General features: G+C 40.8%; 1 protein-coding gene across 1 annotated transcript in view; it reads right to left on the bottom strand.

Moving 5' to 3' along the window:
- Window positions 1-22,596, bottom strand: part of CCDC83 (coiled-coil domain containing 83) — a 1,061,671-nt gene that overhangs the window by 127,593 nt on the left and 911,482 nt on the right. Inside the window, exon 10 of the mRNA XM_044071188.1 lies at window positions 12,514-12,722. Within this exon, the coding sequence (XP_043927123.1) occupies window positions 12,514-12,722 (209 nt within the window). The remainder of the gene's footprint in view (window positions 1-12,513; window positions 12,723-22,596) is intronic.

Below are 22,596 nucleotides of genomic sequence, written 5' to 3'. Positions count from 1 at the left end.
ACCTTTATTGTTTTGCAAGTAGTTTGGCAGGCAAATGCAGTGCTATGACAAGCAGAAGAGACATGCGAGGCATACTTGTAGTCCTTCTGTGACACCCTGTCATTCCAGGGGTATGGTTGGTGCCCAGTGACTTGCTGCCAGTACTGACACAGTGAGGTGGCAGCCACTTATAGCCTGGCGCTATGCTGACCTTCAAAAACCTGCTGTCCTACTAGGCACTGTGTAGGTTACTTCCAGCTGTGTACTGTCCATATGTGTTGCCCTCTGTCCCTGAATTGTCCAGCTTTCCTGCAGTAATGGATATTGACTTCTGGACAGTGTGTACTACACTTACCGTAGGTGTAGCTGACATGCAAACTTTGCATGGCCATTCTTGAAACAAGGACCCTGTCAACCACAGTAGTGTACTTAGACCACTAAGCCACAACAGCCAACAGTATGTGCATCTACTTCCTGACAGTATTAACTATGCATATACATAGATCACTGACCCCTGCATATTGTGGACATGCAACAAGTTAGCAAATAGATTGGGAAAGCCCTGGGAATGTGTGCTGTGCTGCTATTACCCTACAAACATAAATGTTACTGCATTTCTATGGGGACACGTGTGTGTGTGTGTGTGTGTGTGTGTGTGTGTGTGTGTGTGTGTGTGTGTGTGTGTGTGTGTGTGTGTGTGTGTCGGGGGGGCATACTTCTCAACTATACACATTTCCACAGACTGTCCAGATGTTTGATTTACATTTTGGTTCCTTTTAGCATAGTGTTGTGCTTGTCTTGGGGAATACTGGCATATCACTAAAGACCGAAGGTTAGAAAGTAATGACAGACATTTGAGATTCAGACTTCTTACCCTTTAGAGACTTACAGCAATGGCAAGACCTGTTGTGATATCACTGTGTAAGTTTTAAGATAAATATTTCATCTTTGTCTCTATTTGTGGGCCTTTGCCACACATTTCTTTAAGGCTTTGTGCAGCTGACTTGCTGGGAGTGGCTGAGAGGTCTGTATGGGACTCCAACATTGACATCCATGCATATGACCTATGACCCGTAGTTTGTTAGTTCCCCACATATACTACAGTGAGATTTGTCACCTAGGGGAGTACTGCATATTCTGGGGAAGCCAGTATTTGGGATACATTTCCTGTTGTCCCACATAGCTGTCACTTGTTTGCTGCTATCCCGGTAGGCCACCCCATTCCCTTGCATACATGCAGCAAAACCAATAGATATACTACCACAATATACTACTCCATTCATTTATCATTAAGAAGAGTGATTTACCCTGTGCTTGTGGCAGTTGTGAGAATGGTGCTTCAGGGCTGACTCTGTCAGATGCACATAGTACACAGCCTATACATGGTAAGGTACAGGTAGTGTGATGTGTGTGGCATCCTTTTTACTGTGTGTGCAAGTCAGAGCGAGGTGTCAGTCCCTGGGTCCCTAGGGTGTCAGTGCATGTGCTATGCATTGCCTCTTTCCCAAGGCCAGGGTGTACTGGGCATGCCTACGTCTGCCTACAGGGACAGGCTCAGGGGTTTCCACCTTTGAGTCCCCCTGTGCCTGTGGGGACCTTGGCAATGGTGGGGGACTGTGTGCCCCTTCCCTGTGAAGTTCCTGCCACAGCTGTTTCTGCAGGATCATATTGTGTAGCATGGCGCATACTGTGAACATGTGTGCACATGTGGCCGGAGAGTAATTCAGGGCTCCAACAGATATGTCAAGGCAGCAGAACCGCGACTTGAGCAGCCCAAACACACCCTCTATGATGTTCCTAGTTTGTGCATGTGACTCATTATGGCATTCTTCAGTGTGTGTGTGTGTGTGTGTGTGTGTGTGTGTGTGTGTGCGTGTGCGTGTGTGTGTGTGTGTGTGTGTGTGTGTGTGTGTGTGTACTGGCATTTCTGATGGGTGTCATCATCCACGGCTCCAGTGTGTAGACAGTATCCCCCACTAGATGGCCGTACAGGATGTCCTCCCTGTCAAATGCCTGGTGAGGCATGCCAGATGGGGGGGGGTTGTGATAATTACCAGGGCTTCCAGCATACACATTGATGATAATGCCCTGGGCATTGCACACGACCAGGCAGTTGGAGTGATAGCCCTTGAGGTTGACGTAGATTCTACCCTCTTCACTGGGTGGTGCTTTGTTGTGGACATGACTGCAAGTCTATGGCACCCAGTACCCCTGGGTAGTGTGCTACACAGTGGAAGAGATGCATATTGCTGGTCCTCTCCTCAGGGGTGCTGGGGAAATAAATGTGCTCACTGGCACGTCTTACCATGAAATCTAGGAACTGATGGGGTACCCTAGATGTGGATGCCAGTGAGACACCCATGATGTCCCAAGTAGGTCTTTGGAAAATACCTGCAGCTAGTATTCTTAAGGCTACACATACCTTTGTTTCCACTGGGATGGGTTTCCCTCTCTTGGCTCTGTGTCTGAGGTGAGGCCGGCAGAGCTCAGTGAGTTGCTGTAGTATGTCCCTGTTCACCCTGTAGAGCTCTACTACCACCAGCTCATGTAGCCCCTGAAAGCATACCCTGGGTCTGAACACTCTTCTCCTCCTCAGTCTGGGACAGTTGTCAGCATCATCCATATCACCACCCTCAGTGTGTAGCATGTAGTGATGTAGCAAAGCAGCAGCAGCAGCCCCTATAATTTTGTCAGTTAAAATTCCTGTGTGTGTACTCCAATGGTATAGAGTTTGTGGGAAAAAACAGACTGAAGGGTGTCTGCATACCTTATACTGGTGTGCTGCAGATGCAGCCTGTATGATTGGCCGACTATGAATAATTTCCTCCTGCCAGCTGCATTACTGTGTGGTTTGAATGGGCCAGTGTGAGTGTCAGAGGGATTATTAGTCATTTATAGTTGATTGCCTTTTGTAAAGATGTTTCCATTTTTTTTATATATATACTTCTGTGTTTTTAAGCCCCAAGCAAACCCACTGCTCATAGGGAAACACTTCTAAGCAGATCTGACCCTCCCCTGTACATGAGCACAGTTAGCTTTTCTGAAACCAGCTAAGCAGCCTCAGACACACCTCCTTGCTTAGCTGAGCGCAAACAGAAGCCAATGAGCCCCAATGTGCTTACACAAAGCATGACACACTCCCTTTTCATGTCAGCTGCCTCTTCTGCCTACACTACCACGTTATAGCTCTTACACGGTTAGGTACTTGCAGACACAATGTCCCATTTTGCTATTCAATAAACTTAGCTCATTTACATACACCTAATTGCGTATACCTTAGTTACACCACTACACCAGCGCCTATGCCCTTAGCAACCACTGTTACCGGCCATTGTTATGAGTCTGCATGCTGGCCAGTATAATGTAAAAATTACTTTTACCATTTTGATTGCCTTTTTACTATTTGCTTTTATTTTTTGCAAGCTCGCATGTTTGCATGCCACTGAGCTCTGCTTAAACATGGCATATGTGCCAAAAAAAACCCTTGATTTTTAATATTTTGCATCAGTTTCACATGCCAATGGTCATAGTTTTGGCCACTGGCATGCCTGATACAACTAATACATACTTTACTTTTAGTTGTCACAGCTCCATGTTTTATTTTGCAGTCCTGTGCACGGAAAGTTCTCGCATACATTTCTAATGCAGACATGGCTCCTACACAGATGCCTGTCTGTTTACTGGATTGCAAATTCACCTCATTTGCATGGTTTTCACCAGCAAATGAGGTGATTTGCATTATGCGTTCGTCTCCGTGACTGAACTGTGCTGGGAGGCTTGTGCACATCCCCAGCCTTGTTTCCTGGACTGCACAGCCTCCTAACCCTGTGTTCGAGCCATGCCACTATGCTTACACGGAGATTAGCTCAGTGTAAGCTTTACTGAATTACCCTCACAATGTTGATGCACTTGATTTTTATTATGATGGAAAAATGCATATAAATGTTTGGCAGAAAGCATTCTTCTCTTGTGATACATTAAAACTAATACTGTATGTATCACATTGATAAGGAAAAGTGTGTTATTTTTCTTTCTTAATGATTTGAATTTTTACAAAAGTGTATTTCTTATAATCAATATTGTGTGACTTTTTTTGAAAACCATGTTACACAAAAAATGTAAACATCTGGTTTATGTATCCTGAACAGAACCCATTTTTATGATGTAGGTAAATCTCCAAAAAGTTATGTTTGAACCATAATGATGCAAGTCACTGTACTTATCTGTCATACTGGTACTGTGTTGCTGTTATGCCATATTTTTATTATATCTTCAGTACGAAAGCACGGGCAATTCAGTTTAATACAATTCAATAAATCAGTTAATCCTACAGAAACCCTTTCTATAGAGATGTAACCTAATCGAGGTCACATTGCATTGACAGCTTGTGGTGTTGTCTCCCTTATCAGAAAAGTTTCAATCAAATACAGATTGGAAATGAAAGAAAAAAAATGATGTTAATCATGTACCCATTCTTCAACTACATTTTGATGACTCCAGCTCATCCCTGAAACTCTGAGGAAAAAAAAGCAACCACATCATTCCACATAACCCTTTGATGCTGGATTGTATGAATCCGAAAAGAAGCTATTTGTAACAGGGAAGAAGCAAACATTAAAACTTTTATTATCAACAGCATTCATTTTCTTAAGACTGCTTACTGGAGACATAAGATGCTACATACATATTTGCCTTCACACATGCTCTTAAGTAATATACTCTGAAGAAAGGTACAATAGTAAAAGTGCTTCTTCTTTTCCAAGGACAATGCTACCTTTCAACAAATCTAATCAAAACTGCATGAGATGTAGGTGGTAACCATTACCATAATTTCTAGTTTTAGTTTTTGGCCAGGGATTCCTGCACAGAAGGGTCCTTTATTTTACTTTCCTTTTTATTTTTACGTATAGGTTCCCCTTCCCTAGTATTGCAGGACAAGCATGTCAGCTACATTTTTTTTTGGAAAAACTGGATAATATGGAAATCATCCAGTCAGCTCTACATCAGTGCCAGTATAAGCTGAAGCTCACTATAATCCCCATTAAAACTAGGCACATCCTTATGTGGAAAAGAAGAGCACTTCCTCTTCTGAAACTACAGGTGCAGGAGAGTAAATGGCCTTCATATCAATTTTGCCAGAAAAAGATTCTTTCCTGGACTAGATCCTAATGATGACAGGGTACTGAAGGCCTGATGGAATCTGACAAAAAAGTACAGTTATGTAAGTAAACTTACCATAACAGTAGATGTTCGAATGATCACTACTGCAGCAGCATTAGCTATATGGGTTATATCATGCCAAGGATATAACAGTCAGCCAGATTCCAAAGCTTCAGGACATCTTCCACATGGCAAAACTATCTGATAGCTCAAGCTGAAATGACTAAAAGACACGTTTGGGTGCCAAGCCCTTCACAACTTTCCTGCCAACAGAGAGAGGGTGGCTGAGCCTTGAAAGGATAATAGTAGTTAGAACAAAAAAAATAATAACTAGACCCTGACAAAGAACAAACCAAAAACAAGGGGGATGGAGGGAGGGAGTGGCTACTGATGCAGTGATCATTTGGACATCTACTGTTATGGTACGTTTACTTACACAACTGTACTATGTTAATCATATTGATCACTGCTGCAGTAGCCTTAGCTACATGAGTATATTACTCTAGATTACTACATTTGGGAGTTGGAAGGAGAGGAGTCCAGGAGCCCCTGGAAAATGGTTCTTCCAAAGCCTGATTTAGACCAAGAGAAGGAATCAAGCTTATAGTGCTTTGTATAAGTAGGACAGAGGACCAAGTTGCAGCTTCTAGAAGAGTTCTAGAATTAAAACCTTTCCAAAGTCCCATAGATGAAACCAAGGCCCTGGTAGAGTGGGCTTTGATCCTGCCTGGAATAGTTTTGTTGTGGTGAGTATAAGACAACCATATGGAAATAGCCTGTTTTGGCACAAATTGCCCCTTATTTTTACCATCACAAGACATGAACAATTGATCCAAATATCTGTATGATTGAGTTCAGTCAAGATAAACCTGACTTTTCTTGGAGATCAATGGTATGGAGTGTCCTTTCTCCCTCATTTCTGGGTTCAGGAAAGAAAACAGGAAGATGGATAATTTGGTTTAAAATAAACCTGAATACCTCTTTAGGGATAAAAGAAGGATTAGTTCTTAAGAAACCCTTTCTCTGTAGAAAATGAGATAGTGTTGACTCATCATAAGAGCTTGCAACTCAGATATCCTTCTTGCAGAGTATATCTGAGTTGCAAGAAGGGTATATGCGTTACAAGCTCAGATACTCTTCTTGCAGATGTCAGAACAACCAGTAAAAGTGTTTTCTATGGTAAGAACCTCAAGTCAGCCAGGTTAGCTTGTTCAAATGAAACAGGTATTAGCTTCTCTTATGCAAAAATAATATACTATGGAGGGGACACCGGAATAAGATCCCAAGGAGATTTCATGGAGGCTTCTTATGCAAACCCCCTTTCAAAACATTTAGACATGAGAATGCAATGAAAGAGGAATACCCATGGGGAGATAAGATGAAATATCTGATAAATGAACCCTGACAGTTGAGTAAGGAAGGCCATAGTATAGTAACACAGACAAATATTGTAAAACCAGAGAATATCTAGGCAGAATGGGTGCTGGTTATGTTGCTGGCACCAACCAGAAAACCCTTTTCCATTTGCTAATAAATGATTTTCTAGTACAGGCTTTCTTGTCTCCATTAGTACCTGCTGCCTCTGTAAACAGGTTCTTAAAGGGAATTAAGACCATATCATCCAGGTAGTCAGTTAAAAATAATCGATGCTGGAGTGTATCAAACACCCCTGTCCTTGTGTGAGTAGGACCAATCTGTGAGGAAGCTTGTGGTAATTTCTCCTACCATTTCCAAAAGAAGGAGAACCATGGTTGCCTGAGCCAGAAGGGAGTCGCCACAATGATCTTTGGGCATTCATTCTGAATCTTCAGTAGTACCCTGGATATTAGTAGAAAGGATGGAAAAACATATAACATCATTCCTGCCCAAGGAAAAGAAAACGTATTTTTTTTCAAGCTTTATGGAAGAGTCCTGGAGCATAATCTTGCCAGCTGACTATTCAGAGAGGAGGCAAATATGTCTGCTTAAGGAATTCCCCACAGATGGATCAAATCTTGGAATATCTCCTGATCTAGTTTCCATTCATGAGGGTCTGCCCTTGTCCCGCTCATCTTGCTGCCACACAATTTTGCTCTGAATGAAATATAGGATGCTTGTAGAGTGAGAATGAGATTGTGCTGCATTCCAAGCTAACATAGCTAGTCTGCAGAGGGGGCATGATCTGGTTCCCCCTTGACTCTTGATGTACCACAAGAGTGTTGAGTTATTTGCAACAATATGAAGATGTGCCAGGGACCAAAGATGATTCAGAGAGTATTGAGTGCCTTGATCAGGGCGAGCATCTTATATTTATCTGCTTGCATCTGTCCTTGGTGTCCCAAATGCCTTGCACTTTTCTTCCTCTTGAAACTGCTCTTCAAGTAAAATCCAAGGCGTCTTTGGTGACTGATTGCTTTGGAACAGGGAGGAAGAAGGGGAGACCTGGATTTAGGGATATCTGTTGTCTCAACCAAGAGATTTCCCTTCTGATAAACCCCAGCACTGGGATATGAAAAGATAAGAAATGTTGCTGCTCAGACCAAAGAGACTTCAGATACTATTGTATCTTTCTCGTGTGGAATCATAGAAACTGTGAGACAAAAAATCCTGAGGCATTCCCTCCACGTAAACCAAGTTTAAGTGGAAAACACTAGAAACAGCTCTAGATATAGATCTATTTTTCCTGTGGAAGGAAAGCTCTTGGAACCGTTGTCTAGCTGATCTCTCAGAAACATGATCTTGCAAGGAGGAGTCACGAAAAACTTTAAATGTTCTCTTCTGAACCCAGCTTGTGTAAGAGATCTCTCACCCAAAAGAGAGATTACTGACACTTTGAAAAAGACTCACAAAGATAAGCAAGTTGTCTAAATATGGTAAAACATGGATACCTTTTAGTTTGAAATGGGCTATAACTTACGCTAGATACTTTGTGAACACTGTTGGTACAGTGGATCGTCCAACAGATAAGGCAGAGAACTGATAATGTGATCCAGACACACAAAACCTTAAGAAGCACAAGTCTGGATGAATAGGAATATGATGATAAGCATCTTTTAAATCTAGTGTTACAAAGAAACGTGAATGAGGAAGAAGATGTAACAGGTTGTAAAGTGACAATTTTGATTCTGGTACTATCATAAACAGATTTAAGAGAGAAAGATCCAGAAATGGTCTCCAAGCATTTTTTTAAATTTCTTTGGCACAAAAATATCCACTTGAGATGGGAGGGGGCAGCATGTGATTAAGGACAGGTGGAAACAAAAGAGTTTGGTCTGGAGGATGAGGAATTACTCCCTGGATAGGAGGAATTTCCTCCCACTGTCATCTGTAACCATGATGAATGATCTTCTGAACCTGTTTGTCTGAAACTATTACTAAAGAGAAAAGTGGTGATTCAGACTTTCTCAAAGAAACAAGGAGGTTCCAGGGGGTGGGAGGGGGAACAATGTATCTTAAATAGTCATTCTGACATATTGGATTGCCCTTTGTTTTGACAGTTTCCCGAATTCTTTTAGAATTCTTTTAGAACATTTCTTAAATATCTGTTTAGATGTATTTTGTTGAGATTGTTTCTTTTGTTTCTTACCAAAATTGGAAGAAGAATTAGAGATTCCCTTGGAAAACTTTAAAAATGGAGGGCTGAAAAATCTTAACAGATTCCCTGTTTCATCTTATTCCTTTCTTCACACTTTGTGATCATCTCTGCAGTAGAGGGGCCAAAGGGTCTACCTTTATCCATCAAACAAAATTTCCATCAAACGCCTAGTCACTGAACATGCATCATCAAAAGTCCGTTTTATCGAACAGGCACATCATCCTAAATAAAATCAATGAATATGCATAGTTATTCAACATACACAAAACAGAAGGTAGTACACACCTACCAGTATGCTAGGGATAAGGAGATCTGCCCTTTCCCTACTGTAGTGTGATCTGCTAAATCTGCCACTTTCCCACTGTAGTGCGATATCGGAGTTGGTATATATAATTAGCCGGGGGTGTGGGGGGCACAGCCCCCACACCACCCCCTGCTAATTATATATACCAACTCCGAGATCGCACTACAGTAGGGAAAGGGCAGATTTTCTTATCCCTAGAATACTGGTAAGTGTACTACCTTCTGTTTTGTGTATGTTGGCAAACTATGCATATTCCTTGATTTTTATTAACAACGATGTGCATGTTAGATAAAATGGACTTTTGATGGTTCATGTTCGATGAGTAGCCGTTCAGTGGAAATTTAGGTAAACATAGACCCAGGGCCAAAAACTAAATCTCTATTAAAATGAGAATTTAAAATCTAATTTTTAGCATCAGGAAAGTTGTGAGAATGCAGCTATGCAAACCTCCTCAAAACAGTACCAGTGGCCATAGCCCATGAAGAAGTATCAACAGAGTCATACACAAACCACATATTATGAGTCATGGCTTGAACAACAGAAAAAAATTAAATTATTTAAAACAGATTTTTCCTCACAAGAAGAAACTGCAGATAAAATATTCCTCATACTTTCATAATTAGTCAGAATAAACAATAAAATATGAGCCCAATGATTCAAAATTCTGAAAATCAAAGTTGCAGAGTCATTCACTTTTTTCCCATACGTAATAATCTTCTCATCCTTAGCAAAGAGAATAGGATTGGAATGAACTTCATGCTTAGCAGCACAAGGCTTAATTAAAGCTAAAGCTGCAGGATCAGGTTTGGGAAGAGTGTATAAATACTTTAAAAAATTCGGACCTTTATACATCCTAGCTGCCTTTTTAGGGGAAGCCATGCTGAATATCAAGAGCACTGTAGGCACTGACAAACACAGATGCTCTAATTCAGTAGCTAGCTCAGTTGGTAGAGCATAATACTCAAAGTCAGGGTTGTGGCCCAGACACAAGATACAGGGTTTTATTCTCACCTTTGAGAAATTGGTTAGGCTTACAATGACCCAAAAGGGCAGTTAGCCTAGTAAGTACTTATGAACCTATAAACCAAAGCTGACAGAATTGGAGGAATGTGTACAGATTCTGTAAATTCCTTCAGTAACAGCTCACAGTATTTTCTGACAGGTTGAGAAACTTCAGTGTTCTCCCACTTAAAACACCGGCAGACACTGGAAATGGTCTCAGAGAAAGACAACCCCACACAGGGATAATCAGTAACTGAGATCTGCTCAAAAGTCTGAAAAAGACAGCTGAGGAGAAAACCCCTGTATCTGTCCCTTCATCCTCCTGTCCAGATTCAGAATCTTGAATCTCTTCAGAAAAGGATGTACTCCTCTTTATTTTACCAGAAACTACTTTACAAGGAGGATCAATAGCCTGAATTAAACCCCGAGGCAGACCCAGTAAACTACTCCTGATTAAAGAAATTTGAGGAGGAGTAAATACATGCTTAATTTTCGGTTTCTTTTTGACAAAAAAACTGGGACTAACAGTGTTATTTAATCGAGGCTGCAGCAGCTTCTCCAGGTCTTGGCACAACATTCTGATAAAACATAGAAGTCCTTCCTGTTCAGTGTTCACTCTCCAGGACCAACAAGAGTGGCTTTCCCTTGCCCATTGAGGGGACCCTAACAAAACACAAACTAGCTTTAAAATAACTGTCGTGAAATGTAAAAAATTACTAATAAAGAAAAAATAATGAATGGATGTTATTTTCCCCAAAATGAACTGGTCAGTGAAGGAACAGACCAAGTCAACCGTTGACCCTAGAAAGCCTCAGAGGAGTATACTCTTTGGTGGCAGTAAAGCTCTAAAGGGCTTGGTTCCCAAATTTGTCTATTAGTCAGATTGAGCTTCCAGACATTTTGGGCAAGTGGAAGGTGCCCTTCAGCTTTGGAAGCTGGCTGGCTGTTGTACCCTGGCAACATATAATCTGTATAGCTAAGGTTACTGTAGCAGTGATCAGTATGATGAACATGTATGAATTCTCCTGAAAACTAGAAATTACAGCCAATCCTTTTTTGTCCAAAGCTTTAGCTGATTATGAAGTAAATTCAAAACAAAATTGCAAGTATCACAGGGAATCTTGTTTTCTGGCCATGCCCTCAATGGATGGCTGAAAACATTTATGACTGAACATCATAAGTGTCAGAAATTGTCTGCTCACATGGCAGCTACAGATGAATTTGTTGAAATGAGTTTGCAGCATATGTCCCTGATCCCTGGGCAAGTTTCATAGAAACCATAAAATTCATATTTGCAGAGGGGTACTATTATGTCAAGAGATGTGTATCAACATGAAGGGAGTGTTTCCTTTGTTTGTTTCCTGGGAATAGTAGCAATTACAGTTACAACACTGAGTTTGTGTGAGCCATAAGACGTAGTTATAAACTGTAGACCCCAAGTTAAACACAGTCACACCAAACAATTCTGCGCTTCATCACTATTCAGTAAAAGTATTCTCACCCACATTGTCACCCATCCTTCTATTACATCACTACTTCTTTTATAACCTCGACATGCAATTCCCCATGAAGTTGTGCATGCCATTGTGCACTTTATGTCACAATTGTTTCATGCTAACCATTGATGTAACCACACTCTCCTTAGCTCAGCAACTCTTTCCACTTGCTCCTCAAACTAAATGGTGCAAAGCTGCTTATCAGTTTCAGGAAGTTTAGAATAACCTTGCTGGCTGTGGCTACCTGTCAGGTGACCACATACAATTCCTTACTTTAGGTAAGAGCAGGATGTAAAACACCTAGAAAAGCCATTGTGAGACTACAGTGAGATGTTTCTAGGAAAAAAAAAACACTCATCACAGTATTCACTTTTTTTGCAGCTCAAAATGCAGAATTGCTATTAGTTTTTCTGGGCTATAATCCCTTTAAAAATACATGATTTGAAAACAAAGCTAGAAACATAGTAACTGAACATGCTCAAACAATGCAAAAGAAACCCAGATTCACTATTGATGTAAGCAGATAAAAACATGGATTTTTATCCTAACTTCACTGTTACACCCTACATGATAGCACTTATGGCTAACTATGAAACATAACAAGTTAACCAAGCATAACAAGTTGACAATAAAAATAACACACTGATGTTGTTTTAAACTAAATTAAAAAAAAACATACATCTTTATGGGGATTAATTTACAAGATATTGAATTTGACAGAAAATAAGAACATGAACATCAGCTGTCAAACTTTGAAAGCTGAGCATGGCACAAGGACTATTACTAGCATTAATTTTAAAGCCACTGCTATGACAGTAATTGCAATTTTCAGACTAAGTTAAAGGGAGAGGATACATTTATTAGTCAGAATACTGAGAAATAAACAAATAGCATAACAAAAGGTGTGACTGATGTATTTTAAGTTTTGATGACCCCTACATTTTGTTTCAAAGTAAATAATATTGTATAAATCTTCTATTGCCCTTTTATCTACTCACCTGGAAATGCTCCTGGTCTCCATATAACAGACAGCTAAGCTCCTGAGATACTGACTGTAATGGGCAACCCTTTTCCTCATCATTATCTATTCCATCATCATCATCTTCGTTTTCAGTCAACACAGAGAACACTTTATGTTCAACTGACTCCAGCATTGCACTTTTTGGTCTTGGAACACTAACATCAGACTGTATTGTGGTATCTAGGTCTAGGATGAAAGCAATATGGCATCAGTAAATATGTGTCTGATGGTTTTCTGGTATATCTTACATTGCATTTTTCCAAAAAAAAAAATCTAGAGTTGAGTGAGGAACTCACCATAACAGTAGCTCATAACATTTGGATTTTATCATCTATAAAGCTGTCTTTATTATCTCAAAAGGCCAATACTGATCCTACACCACTGTAGGTACTGATGATAGGCAATGCAAGGTTCTTACACACAAATGTTTATATATATATATATATATATATATATATATATATATATATATATATATATATATATATATAAACAGGGTTAGCATCACTCTCCAGTTGTGTAGTTGGTATGTTTGGAAATTAAAGCATCTAGTTTCCCGTACGCGTCTACTCTTAGGGTTATTTTTTTTTATGCTCATTTGTTTGCTGTGATTTTTGAGATACTGAATTTTTTGATGTTTGTTGTAACGTTTTAAAAACATTTTTATTAAACATGATTTTATTAAATGTGGCAAAAAAGAAACAAACCATAAAAAATTGCGCGCGCGCGCACACACACACACACACACATATATATATATATATATATATATATATATATATATATATATATATATATATATACATACACACACATATATGTATATCGAGAGACAGAGGAATGCTTTAAATAGTCAAATGTCTGTAATATCGAACATCTAAAGTGCTGTCAGAAGTGATTGAAAACCATATGATTGAGCTTTGCCACCTCACAGCAAGAGGTTCTCTGGTTCGATCCTCGGCTGGGGTGCCTTCTGTGCAGAGTCTGCATGCCTTCCCCTGTGGTAGCGTGGGTTTCCTCCGGGTGCTCCGGTTTCCTCCCACATCCCAAAGACATGCTGTAGGTGGGATTGGACACTCTAAATTGGTCCTAGGCGTGAGTGTGTGCATGTGCCTTCTGTGGAAGTTGGGTGCCAGACTGGCAACTCGACACAGCAAAATTCCACTGCCAATCATGAATGGACAAGTGATCCGCTGTGGTGACCCCTAACCGGGAAAAAGCCGAAAGAAGATGATTGAGTCTGCCAGCATTAGTGTAGGGGAGGTCACAGAACAGCAGGAGTGAGAATTTGCCATTACCCCACTGTGTTTAATCTCAGAGTTGGTATACATATTTAACAGGTACATATTACATATGTACATATGTAACAGGAGGTGCAGTGGGCTTGCCCCCCAGGAAAAAAACATGAGTGTGTTTTTTGTTTGTGTGTTTCAGTATTTTGACTTTTTGACTTTGAGTCTTTTGAGACCTATGTTTTTAAGTTCAAGATATATATATATATATATATATATATATATATATATATATATATATATATATAGGTTCATAGGTTCATACTAGGCTATCTGCCCGAGGGCATTTGCAAGCCTAGCCCATCATTTTGTGGCTTACGCCACCCCTTAAGTATGGGGAACTATACCCATTATTTTGCTGTGCCTCTGTCGAGCAGTGACACTGAGGTAATCCCTGGGGTATATCTGCGATCTCCCATCCATTGGTCAAGATTTCTCTTGAACAAGGCCAGTGAGGTGCTCTGCCTCACATGTACCGGGATTTTGTTCCACAGCATAGGGAGTCTTTGGGTGATGAATCTATCCCTCCAGCACGTCCTATTAATAGCCGTGTCGAGGTTTAAGTCTCCCGCCCTTGTGGCTCTGATGGATCTAGATTTTTTGAGGTGAAGCATATTCATCAAATCTGGGTTTGACATGGCCTTGTATGTTAGGCAAAGGTCACCTCTGAGCAAGTGGTAAGCGACTGAATAGAGCTGGAGTTCTTTCAGTCGGGCAGCATAGGACAGATTTTTGAGACCCTTTATCCTTTTGGTGAGGAACTTTTGTGGCCTATATATATATATATATATATATATATAATACACCAATAAAAAGGAAAATGTAGTTGTACAGGAGTGATATATGAATTACTAAACTACACTGTTGTGAGAAAGCTCTCAGCTCTTCTTTTTAAGCAATAAACTGTGGTTTAAGCAGGCAATACCAGCTTGAATCCTGTTTTATCATTTTTAATAAGAATGCAAAGTCATTTTTGACATGATTCTTACATTAGAATTTATGACAGCAGTCTATTTTAGTAATTTGTATGACAACATTGCTCCTGTGCAACTAGTCTTCCCTTTTTTGTTTGTTCTTCCTTAAGGAAAGTGTACACTACCCTTAAGGCTGGATAACTATATGTCCTCAATACTAGATTATGTTGTATATATCAGTTCCAAAAATGCAATACAGTGGACAAAAGCTGGTTTACCACAAAATAACCAAAGTAGAAAGAAGAAAAAACAGCTAACACGGCAATAAAATCAGTTAATTTATTACACATATAAAATCAAGAAACACAGTGTAAGAGCTTTCACGCCAAAACTTCATCAGATAATATCTTGTAGCAAAACATAAAACCATTTCAATACAATGTTACAAAAATTAGCAGGCTAAAGCATGTGACTTCAAAACTGGCTTTAAAGGGACAGTCTCACTGAGACCTAAACCCTTGCCCTCCTGTAATTCTAAGATCGATTTAAGTTCAAGACATTCTGTGCATGTGCTTATGTCACCACCCCTTCCATTAACGTCATACAATTGTACAACCAAGAACTCAAAGCTATACTCGCTACTACTCAACTGAATATGTTTAAAAAGAGCATGCCTTATATCTTTCTTCCTAATATTATAGATATGTTTTCAAATATGATCCTTAAGTGCACGATTAGTTTTAACTACGTAAAAACTTCCACATAGTTTGCAAATGGCTAAATAAACCAGATTGTTACTGTTTTATTCAGCATTTTTTGTGTCTTTCGGCTTTTCCCGGTTAGGGGTCGCCAAAGCGGAACTCCGGTCCGCTAATGATTGGTAGTTGATTTTTACGTGCCGAGTTACCATAAAAACTGAAATTATACACACGCTTTGTGGATGAATGTATAAAGGTCAGATCACTTTTAACAGATCTAGACATATTACAAGATCTACATGCATAACTTCCAAACTTTTCTGCTCTACATATATGATTTATAACAAAGTCTTCTTTTTAATGGACAGCTGTTCTTACAGCAAAAGCGTGGTGCTTCACCCAGAAGCATTTTATATCTATTATCTGTCATTAGAATGGACCAGTTCTTTTTAATAATATTGCACACTAGATGCATATCATTAGAGTATGTAACATTCATCCTAATGTCATTAGACATATTAGAGTTAGGGATAATAACGTTAGTGTTTGGAAAAAAATGCGCCCTAGCAAAATCCTTTCTGTGACATAAGACCTCATCTCGAGCACTATCAATCTCTTTCTCCGTGTAACCTATGATCATTATTATTACGTCTTGCCAATCTATATAACTGCCCCTTAAGAATGTTTCTATATACATATTGCAGATGTATGCTATTACGATGTAAGACATTATTCTTCTTACATGGTTTCTTATACAAAGTAGTGTTTAAGCCATCAGAAGTTCTAGTCACGCGCACATCTAGAAAATCTATTCTTTCATGCAAATAAGTCATAGTAAACTTTATAAATGAGATAATATGAAGTATGTATACACACCAATGGGAAGATTGTACAACATTGAGGAAAAGGAACAACCTCCTCAACCCCACTATCTGGCAATCTTGCACCAAATGCCCTTACAGGCATTCACTTGCCATCACAATACAATACACACAACCACAATTCAACACTATTTCACTCACACAAACACACACATGCACATACCAAAAATGTATTCACAAACACAGGAAACACACACACACACACACATATATATATATATATATACATATATATGTATGTATATATACATATATATATATATATATATATATATATATATATATGTGTATATATACATACATATATATACATACATACATATACATATATATATATACACACACACACACACATACATACATACACACACACATACATACAAAAATATAAATGGGTCTATATCAGCATTTCGAATATGTAATAGGTCGAATCACTAAATGTCGAACTGAAATGATCGACCTATTACATTTTCGAATGCCGATAAAAAAATACCCCCCCCCCCAAAAAAAAACTAAAGGGTGTAAGCAGGGGGGCAAGCCCCCATTCACCCCCCCCCGCTACTTAAATATACCAACTCCGAGACCGCACCACATTGAGGTAAATGGAAATCTCCCCTTACGGAGATTTCCGTTTACCCATTTAATGTTCTGCCCTTTCGGCATTCTAGATGCGACAATATCAAATTCAATATTGTCAGCGTTCGAGATGCTGATAGGGACCGAATATAAATATACAGTAGGTAAAGGACACAAGAGGCAGACTTTTACAAGTTTAGTGTACTTCATTTAACAGGTAAATGAAACCAAAGCTTCACTTGCAAGCAAGAAAATACAAAAGAATTATAGCTAATTCTGTTCTCTACCTTATGACAGCACTTGGTAAAGTGCAAATCTTTCTTCTTTTTGGCCTCCCATTATCCTTCCTGCTACCTTTTAGTCTTCTGTTCTGCAGTAAGTCCACCAGATGGCAACTGACAAGAGTCCATTAGCTAGCATTTTTTACTTTTGCACAACCAGTTTATCAGTCATCTGTATCCACACACTAATTAAGTGCTCATAGGTTCATAGATGAACCTATTATCTTTCAGTCGCATTACTCTTCTCTTGATAAGCCATCATGGGTTGATTCATTGCCACTCTGTACTAGAATTTTTACAAACATCTCCATTTTGGACAAAGAAAGGTGACAATTCATACACTCACGTCTCTGTCTTTTTAGTTCGTGAAGCGGGTCTCAAATGTAGGTGCACTGCAGGTTGTAAAGCAGGAATGAAATATTGCCGTTTGGTTGGATGACCAAATTTTATCCACATGACCAACCTAACACTAGAGTTGGCAAAAGACATGGAAACAGATTTCACAAGTTTAGAACACTTTACAGCGAATACATGTAAATTAAATCACTTGTAAGCAAGAAAATGCAAAAACCTTACAGTTACATCAGGTCTCCATCTCCAGCAAAACTTTTAAACAGATCTTTTTAAAATCCTAATATTTATTCATTTGGGTTTTCCTGTATCCTTTGTGTTACTCTTCAATTGTCTGTCATGCAGTTCCTCTTCCAATGGGCAATAACCAAGAATCCTGAATCCTAGTAAAGTTCTCTCTCTTCCTTGAGAGACAATATTGTCTGTCTTTCTGGGATACATGCCTTTCTTTTTAAGACAATCACATGAAGTCTTTCACTTAGTTTCAGCTGTTGCATGCTCTGTTCTGCAGTAATGTTTGGTATAGACATCCCAGCTCATAAAGTATAAAGAAGTTATGTACTCACCATAATGTTCCATGTGAGTTGTTGCTCTCGCCTTCATTCTTAATGATGGGTTCAGAGCCAAACCTCGGCTCCAACTAGGCCAACTGCAACAGCTCGAGGTCTTTAACAAGCTTGTGGCCTACTCCCCATCCCATGGTGCACTGGTGTTTTCCCCAGATCTTGCTTGCTGCTAGCTAAAATAATATAATTAGATGGAGTTCTATGCCCATAGATTCCAGAACATATCAGACAAAGGCAAAGCAGGTTTGGTTATCCCAACTTTGCGGTCCCCAAGAAGGATGGGGGTTGGAGGGTGGGACGTAAGAATGAAGGTGAGAGGAACAACTCGCATGGAACGTTATGGTGAGTACATAACTTCTTTATGTGAAGTTGTTCAATCTTGCCTTCATTCTTACTGATGGGTTAACATCCCAAGCACCATCTTTCTCAGGTGGCTCACAGGAGTATGATGTTCCTCAGAACAGTGAAACCAAATGAGGCCCTATCCCTGGAGGCCCTATCTACTTTATAATGAGTGATAAATGTATGTGGTCTTGACCATGTAGCTGCTGTGCAAATGGTATCTATAGGCAGCTTGGCTAAAAAGGCTGATGAAGTGGAAACAGCTCTGGTAGGGTAGGCCTTTACCTTTTGTTGTAACGGTGTATGGACTGAATCATACGTGAAGGAGATGCAATCTGACAACCATTTTGATAATGTTTTCGCTACTGAAGCTCATTTCTTAGCGTCTGAAAAGGAGACAAAAAGCTGTTTTGATTTTTCTAAAATTTGTTGTCCTGTCCAGATAAAATCTGAGCTGTCTGTGTACATCAAGCTTGTGTAACATGTGTTCCAATCTATTGGTATAATTGGGAAAAAACACAGGCAATTCAATAGACTGACTGAGATTTGATTCTGAACAAACTTTAGGTAGAAAGGAAGGATTTGTCTTGAGGAAGTCTCTGTCAAGATGAATAATTAAACATGGGGGTCTGATAGATAAGGCCTGGAGTTCTGATACCCTCCTTACAGAAGTGAGGGCTACCAGAAATATGGTTTTCCATGGCAAAAATTTCAGTTCGCAAGATGAGGCAGGTTCAAAGGGGATAGAATGATTCTTGAAAGAACAAAATTTAGATTCCATGGGGAAGTAGGGGATTTAATGGGTGGTCTTAAATGCTGAGTACCCTTTAGGAAGGCTTTAGCTAATCTATGTGACATAATATTGTCTCCTTGTTCACCAATATGAAAATTTGAAATTGCAGCTAATTGTACCAAAATAGTAGCCACAGCTGCCCCTTCATTAAAGAGTTTAGTCAAGAATTCTGATATGCATGAGATAGATGCGAAATAAGGATAAATCTTGTTTTGAGATGCCCATACTGAAAACCTCCTCCACTTACTGAGGTATAATTTCCTGGTGGTTGGTTTGTGGAAGGATGTTAAGATATGCTGGACTGCGTTAGAAAGATTGTGTAACCTGGCTATCGCTGGAACTGGGGCAGCCAATCTGTCAATTTGAGCGACTGAAGAGCAGGATGAAGAGCCCCTGATGAATAAGTCAGAAGGTCCGGAACTGGATCCAGAATCCAAAGTTCTTCCATTAGATGAGGCTGAAGGAAGGGGAACCAAATTTGAGAAGGCCAGTATGGGGGCAGTTAGTATGATTGTCCTTCCCAGAGCACTGGCTTTCTGCAAGAAACTAGGTGGAATGTCCGGGATTTTTCTTGCGGGGGAGGTGGGGTGGATAAGGGAATGTAGTAGCCTCTGGATATGATACTTTGTACCCAGCTGTCTTTTGTTATTTTTAGCCAGGCTTCTGGGGACAAAGACAAACGAGCCCCGACTGCCTCCAGAGATGGACAGGCGTGCCTCCTCTCAGGAGCGCTGATAGGGCTTCCCAAAGAACTGCTCTCTGTCACCCTGATTCTGTGGACCCCCCTGCTGCGTGGGCAGTGTCTTCCATTATTTCCCCCTCCTCTGCCCCTGGAGGGGGCTTCACAACATGTGTCCTGAAAGGCTCCTAGGGTTTTCCAAAACCATATCTTTCCTCCCTTCTCCCTTTGAGGTAAGGTCTGGTAGGGGTGGAAAAATGGACTCCAACGGCAGACAGAGTCTCTCCTTCCTACTCACACCTGGTAAGCATTTCCTTGACTTTTGGTCCAAAGAGGGGTGAGCTATCAAAAGAGGTGTTTACAAAGGATGACTTAAAGGGCTCCGCAAAGGAACATAAGCGCATCCAGGAGTGTCTCCACAGTGCAATTCCTGTACCCGCTGCCCTGCTCATTCTATCAGCTGTATACGAGATGAGATGCATGCTAGAGTTTACCAGGGAATTGAAGGTGGCAAGCTGGGAAGATACTTTGTCTGATACTCCCACAGCTACTGCACCCTGTAGAGTATCTCCCAGCTCCTTTAGGAGAACTTTTTGTAGTCTGGTGAAGTGCATAAGGTAGTTGACCGAAGAGCAAAGGTCGCTGAACTAAATGTGCACTTTCCGTATCTGTCCATGATCCTAGAATCCCTATTAGGAGGATGGACAGATGTAGAAGTTTCCAACATTTCCTTCTTGGTGGCTGCTACCACCACCATGGCATCAACGGGTACTCCTTTAGTTAAGAAAGCTTTATCTCGGGGAGCAGTAATGTACTTATTAAGCCTCCTAGGGACCAGCTCTATGGTGTCCAGGGACTCCCATGCCTTTCAACAAACCAAATCCATCAGTTCATCGAAAGGCAGAGACACCCAAGAGGTGGAGGGTTGACAGCCAAAAGCCTTCAGGAAGACTGATTCCTCATCAGTAAGGGTGGTGGGCTGTCAGCCACCCCTCTGCTTAAGGATTTCCAGGATATGTCCGAAAGAGAGATCTTCAGAGGGGGACCGTGTGGACCCCTCTGATTCATCCAAATCAGTATCAGTGGTGACGGATTCCTGTGGGGAGTCTAGATGCTTCCTCTTGCATAACCTCTTCCTGGGAATCTCCTCAGCGGGAACTTCTGGGGAGGTCTCGGAAGAGCAGGGTGCACCCAATGAGGCCTCCTGAGGCTCTGGGTCTCTACGCTTCTGTGGAATCTGTGATGTAAAAGTAGACACCAGTGCTTTAGGGGGAAGAATTGTAAGTTGTAATAATGTGGGTGTCAGCAAAGACAATACCCTCCTCATGGCATCAAAGGCACCCCGGCTCCGATGCGAAGGAACCCCTGGATCCAAAGAAACTGGAGACTCCCTCGGCATCAGCACCACGGGTTCCGAACCAGAGGTAGGAGCCAAACTCACCCCAGCCGAGACACCAAGAGGCAAAGTCAGAATTGAACTGTCGGTCCGACTCTCCTCCCCAGACCCGACCGGACAGTGTCAGGCCCTAGACCCCTTGGTCGACACCAAAGATGTCCGAGTAGTTGGAGCTGATGGACCTGTGGTAGGTCTCTGCTCCGACGGCTCCACGCACTCTGGCTCCGAACCCTCGAGTCGGGTCGGAGAAGGACCATAAGTAGCAGGGGAAGTTTGTGTCAGTTCTGAAAGCCTGGGAATCGGACCCAACAGAAGTCTAGCTAGCGCTGGTGTCTGCAGAAGCCTCTGCACCACATGGTCCATGTCTGAATATGACAAAGTTCTTGAGGACTGAGAAGAAGGGATTGAGGATGCCATGGATTGGAGGATGGGAGACTTCAATGTAGGAGAAATCAGTTCCAAATTGGGGACAGGCTCGTAAAGGTAACAACTGTCGGCTCTGAGGCCCTTGGAGCCAAAGTTGGTTGTTTGTCTCCAGAAGATTTGCTGGTCGACGGTGCTCATTTCGGTTCTGACAAACCAGACTTGGATGCTTTAGAAGATTTGGTGGATATCTCACCTGTATTGCCTTCATCTAGGTCAGCCTGAAAAGAGGACTTAAATAAACCCCTTGCCAAAAGCTTGATCCTACCCTCATGTGAGACTCTAATGCTAAAGGAGTGACAGATGGAGCAGTCCTCTTGGAGATGCACTTCCCCCAAGCAATACACACACTCAACATGACCATCTGTAACTGACACCTTTTGGCCACATCTGGGGCACTTTTTAAAAAAAGAAGTAATGTATTCACCATAATGTTCTATGTTTGTTGCCCATCTCACTCTTCATTCTTACGTGTAGATTCGGAGCCAATCCTCGGCTCCAACTTGGTCAATTACAGGAGCTCGAAGTCTCTAAGTTGGCTCATGGCAAGGTAGGTATCCCATAATGCAGTGGTATCAATCCTAAAATCTTGTTTGCTGCTAACTATAATACAAAATTGTTATACTGTAGCCTCAGGTAAAGGAGAAACAATAGTGAAAAGTCTCCAACATAAAGGAAAGAGCAAAATTCTTCCTCCCAGGTCCTCTAGGATTATATGCACGGGGTAGGTGGGTGGGTGGGTTCGTAAGAATGAAGGGCGAGATGGACAACAAACATAGAACATTATGGTGAGTAAATAATTTCTTTATGTTATGTTGTTCTATCTCGCCTTTATTCTTACATGTGGGACAGCAACCCTAGCACCTTT

Source organism: Protopterus annectens, chromosome 5.part0 (genome assembly GCF_019279795.1).
Source record: "Protopterus annectens isolate FY-2018-M chromosome 5.part0, PAN1.0, whole genome shotgun sequence".
NCBI lineage: Eukaryota > Metazoa > Chordata > Ceratodontiformes > Protopteridae > Protopterus > Protopterus annectens.
The sequence above is the reverse complement of the archived record's forward strand: the minus strand, read 5'-3'. Positions and strand labels throughout refer to the sequence as shown.